The following is a 4,765-nucleotide window of genomic DNA, read 5'->3' on the forward strand; positions in this document are numbered from 1 at the left end:
TGATGATGTACTATTCATCTGATCATATTATTGTCGCCTGTAAAGTTGGTTGGGGTAGTAATTTGCATCCACCCATGCGGGTGGGCGTTATGGAACATGTGCCCAGTTGGCCAGTTGGGGCCTGGGGGCAGAAAAATCAGGGAGAAAATAAATAACCTGCCTGAAACAAAGCGTGCATTGTCTAGACCACGATAGTGTGAGCAACCAAAGGAACCCAGGAAATGAGTTTCGTAAAAGATTACTTGGAAGGCGTTTTTGTTCAGATGGTGCCGACGGCGGCAAATCCTGGTGGTAAAAGCTCGTCCTTCGTCCGAGTGGACCTCTCCCTGTGGACGGCAGCGCGAGCGCAGGACAGGAAACCGGAGCATCATCGTCCACTGTGTACACTATATATACATACGATACAATAAACAGTTACAGTGGCAGGCACACCGAGCCTGACAGCCTGAGGTAACGAGATCACACGAACGAATTAGGCAGGAATCGCCTATGAACCTCATTTTGATATCCAAAATGGTGGTCCCAATCATATCCCGACACAAGCTGCCGAGCTGCGGACGACGGATCCATATAAAGCAGGACATAAATACCCTTACAGGCAGAATGGTGTCCCTAAACGCCAAATAAGTTGATTATGTTTTACCAGAAGAGCTAGGCAGGATATTTACATGGACTACCTACAGAAAGAAGTTAGATGCTCGGCAGCTCAGGAATTAACTTTAACTTGCTGTGTGGGATAGGAGCCGTAGCATGAATAGTTAAGTTTATTTCATAGAGCAAGCCGACTCTGCCTTACAGCCTCAGTGTGGTGTCCGCTGCGGATGTGGAAGCTCCAGATCTTGCCTTCTCGGTGAGGAACTTGCCACAGTCCGCGCCCTTCGCAGTGAACTCCATCAGAAGTTCCTCAACAAGTCTCTTCAGTGACTGCTTGAACCTCACTGAGCAGCTCGTATCACCCTCATCGACGTCCTGCACTCCATCACCAGAAAGGCATCCAACCTGGGCACCATCCAGGTAGGCTCTGCAAGCTACAAGGATGTTGCACCCATACTTGCGGAAATGGCCAGCAACAAAATCCTCGAAATTCTGCAGGCAATCCATGTTAGATTTGCACATGAAAGCATAGACGGCTAAACATACAATAGTTCTATCACAACAGGTACTATACTACAAATCAAATCTCCACGTTCGAGCGGTTAAGTCCCATATTCAGCAAGCTTGCCATTGTTATATTGGTTTCAAAAAGCTCAGTAATACTACCGAAACAAGTAGTATTCCCATAATTAGAACAATAACAGAGGCATACCTTTGGTGGATTTCGAAGAGAGTACAACATCGTCCTGCAGGATAGCAGGAACGTATCTTCATTATATGTCAGGGATTTCTTCTCCCCATGAGCTGTGTTAGCATGCATAGCATAGCCAGGCTCATTGAAATAAGGCTTTGCATTCAAAACCAAAGCTTGAATAGAGACCAGGACCTGCAGCATAGTTGAATTGGCTGGATTCCACTTCTCACATCCACTGCCAGTCCAGGTGTTTAGGAGGCTAAGGCACACCTTCCCACAAGCATACAAGTTTGGATTAAGCCGCAAACCACCAGCACGGTAATTCACCATCTGTATAGAATCAACTGATCATCCCATGACCCATAAAGCAAACTGAAGAAACAAGGAAAATAATTAATTGATATACAAGTGCAAGTCAAGAAAATATTACCGGTGGTACATTTGGATACTGAGGAGGGAAGTAAATGTCAAAGAAGAAGAGACCGTCATGGTAAGGAGTACCAGCTGGTCCCATAATGACAGCTCTAAGCAGGTCCATTCTATCCTCATATGCCCTCACAAATATAGTATCTATTCAATATGGAGAAAAATACAAATTAGAATATTTTCTTGAAAGCAGACGAGTGAGATTATAAACATTCTTGGCCCTTATGAATAGAGCCTTCAAAGTTCTAAAAACAGTAAGGAAATGTTCTCAAGACAAAAGAAGCATTTCAACTAACAAAGGAATGGTTGCACCAAGTGTGGTACTATTCAAAAACATTAATGCGACCAATTCATAAAATTACGGTATAGTAAGCAACAGCTACCTACCTGGCAAATCTTTCTCTAGGACTTTCCACTCATGCTGAATACGTTTCACCCAGTCTTTTGATGGCTGTTAAAATAATTTTTTGAGTACTGAACTGAACTAAGACAATAAATGATAGCAAGGGCAGGGCAAAAAGAAAGTTACCTTTTTTACCTCCTGAACCTTTCTCTTTTCTGGCTTTGAATAATAATGATCGCTATGATCATCAACAGTATCAAATCTTTTGAAGGCCTTGTATTTTTCTTCGATTTTATCATCTACAGCCTTAGTGGATTTGGTCTTATTTGCAATCTCAATAGCAGTATTCTGCATCCACGGTAAAGAAGCCTCCAAACCAGGTGGAACATCAAGGTTATCAAACTTGGCAGACAAACCAAATTTAAACTCACTTTCAATAAGTGGAGCATCATAACCATCATCCTCAAACTCATCTTCATCGTAAGCATAGTCTTCTTCAAATCCCTCATAAGGGTAGTCATCAGAATAGTTGTAAACCGACTCATCTTGAAACACTAGGTCAGCCCAGGAATTGGTATGTTTTGAAACATATGTGCTTGGGCCAGGGCAGTCCTGAATCCAACCACTCTGAATTTATTTACACAGAAAAGAATCTGTCTGAGCTTGCATGGTATAAAAGCAAATAATGAGAAAGAAAAAGATACGAGGCAATTTACCTTGCCATGCTTTGGCCAATTCATAGGGCATACAACAGTTTGCTTATTCTTGTCCACTGGTGCTTTATCACCAATAATTATGACTCCATCAGGATCATCATCATCAATTTCAATTACTTCTTGAGGTACAACCTATTGTTCAAGCAAGCACAAATTTCAGAAGAAAATGCATCAATTAGTAGTTTCTAGAACTGCAATGCAGTTCTGCAAGCAACTCTCTTTTGACACAGTATAATTGTAACATGAAATGTGCTCAGAAGCTATTAATTTGCCATAATAAAACAAGAGCATTTGTTTGTCATAATTTTAACATTCACCCTGTGTACCTAAAGAACAGAAATTATGCCACATGTAATGATTCATGAAGATATTTCAGACAGTTTTAAAAAAGGAAATGACAGCGTAAAAGGGGGAACAATCCAGCAGCTATGAACTTTTTGTTAGTCGCTGAATTCTTGCCATGCCAACCTGAGGGGTTGGGGATACATATGTTATGACCGGCGTCCAGTATCAAAGGCGCCAGCCCATTAGTGGCTAAAGCCACCATCGGCCAGGAGGATTAGGCGCAGGAACTAGGGGCTAAAAACCCATATTTATCTTTAATTGTTTATTTCCATAATTAGAGAGCAATTAGCCATATATAGGAGTTGTAATTCCCGTGGACAGAAGGGAGGAAGAGTAAATCTAATTACTCGGCTTCCTTTGGGAGCCGGGAGTTGCCCTAGCCGCCGCCTCTGTTCTTCTCCTTCCCCTCGCGATCACGGCGCCCCGCCGCCGTGCCGCGCGTCCAGCCTCACAGCACACGTACAACCTCCGATCGACCAAGGGAAAGGTACAGGTCCGTATCAACATATTTATAGGCCGCTAGTCAGCCAAGCATATGCCAAGATGCTAAAACAGATGTTGTCCTACATGTTAAGATGCTGTCCTAGATGCTAAGGTGCTGTCCTCGATGCTAAGATGCTGTCCTAGATGCTAAGATGCAATCCTAGCCAATCAAGGATGCTGTCCTTGAGCAGCAAAACCACCATGCAGCCAATGCAGCCACAGGGATGCTGTAGCCCCACAAAGACCAGCCAACACAGAGACTTATCCCATCATTCTCCCCCTAAGTCTTGTGCGTCGTCTTATGGGAAAGTTGAACCATCCCGGTTCTGGAGCAGAGCTCAAGGAACTTGATCCTCCCAAGGGGCTTGGTAAGCAGGTCTGCAAACTGGTCCTTGGTGTTGATGTAGCTTGCCTTGATGCTCCCTTCCTCCAAACAGTCTCGGATGAAGTGGTACCTCATCCGGATGTGCTTACTCCGTTCATGAAAAACAGGGTTCTTTGCTAGGGCCAAAGCGGACTTGCTGTCCATCCTGAGCTCCACCGCTCTAGTGTCTCTACCGAGGAGATCACCAAGCAGTCGAGCGAGCCAGAGCGCCTGAGTCGAAGCAGTGGAGGCCGCTATGTACTCGGCCTCGCAGCTGGACAGGGCCACCACCTGCTGCTTGACCGACTGCCAGCTAACGAGGCACTTGCCGAGGAGGAAGAGGATCCCGCTCATGCTCTTGCTGGTGTCGATGTCGCCGGCGTGGTCGCTGTCGCTGTACCCGACGAAGTGTGCCGCCCTAGGACACCTAGGGTAGTAGAGGCCGTGGTCGAGAGTCCCCGTAACGTAGCGGGTGATCCTCTTCACAGCCTGCTGGTGCTCCGTCGTCGGTCGCTGCATGAACCGACTAACGTAGCCGACGGAGAATGCCAAGTCCGGCCGCGTGTGGGCGAGGTAGCGAAGGCTCCCCACAAGACGCCGGTACTACGTAGCGTCCACCTCCTCCGTCGTGCTGTCGCAGCTCAGCTTCAGCCTCTCCTCCATCGGAGTGAGAGCTGGGTTGCAGTCGGTGAGCCCAGCTAGCTCAACAACGCGCTTGGCGTAGGCGGTCTGTCGAAGCATGATCCCGGAGTCATCCTGATGCACCTCGATTCCCAGGTAGAATGAGAGAGGCCCAAGGT

General features: G+C 46.1%; 1 protein-coding gene across 1 annotated transcript; it reads right to left on the reverse strand.

The window, feature by feature from the left end:
- Window positions 1-472: 472 nt before the first annotated feature.
- LOC136513258 (putative ubiquitin-conjugating enzyme E2 38) lies at window positions 473-4,687 on the reverse strand. Its single transcript, XM_066507254.1, has 6 exons — window positions 2,774-4,687; window positions 2,244-2,684; window positions 2,102-2,165; window positions 1,719-1,858; window positions 1,307-1,618; window positions 473-1,086 (listed from the first exon to the last, which is right to left on the reverse strand). The coding sequence occupies exons 1-6, from the start codon at window positions 2,795-2,797 to the stop codon at window positions 793-795; spliced, it is 1,275 nt and encodes a 424-aa protein (XP_066363351.1). The 5' UTR covers window positions 2,798-4,687; the 3' UTR covers window positions 473-792.
- Window positions 4,688-4,765: the final 78 nt, after the last annotated feature.

Source organism: Miscanthus floridulus, chromosome 16, assembly GCF_019320115.1.
Source record: "Miscanthus floridulus cultivar M001 chromosome 16, ASM1932011v1, whole genome shotgun sequence".
In the NCBI taxonomy this organism is placed as follows: domain Eukaryota; kingdom Viridiplantae; phylum Streptophyta; class Magnoliopsida; order Poales; family Poaceae; genus Miscanthus; species Miscanthus floridulus.

Excerpts from the sequence above, each read along its gene's own strand:
- LOC136513258 (XM_066507254.1), bottom strand. The coding sequence starts at position 2,797 with ATGAATTGGCCAAAGCATGGCAAG. Across the intron at positions 2,685-2,773 it reads ATTGGCCAAAGCATGGCAAG|AGTGGTTGGATTCAGGACTG; the intron begins GTAAATTGCCTC and ends AAATAAATTCAG. Across the intron at positions 1,859-2,101 it reads CCTAGAGAAAGATTTGCCAG|ATACTATATTTGTGAGGGCA; the intron begins GTAGGTAGCTGT and ends CATATTGAATAG.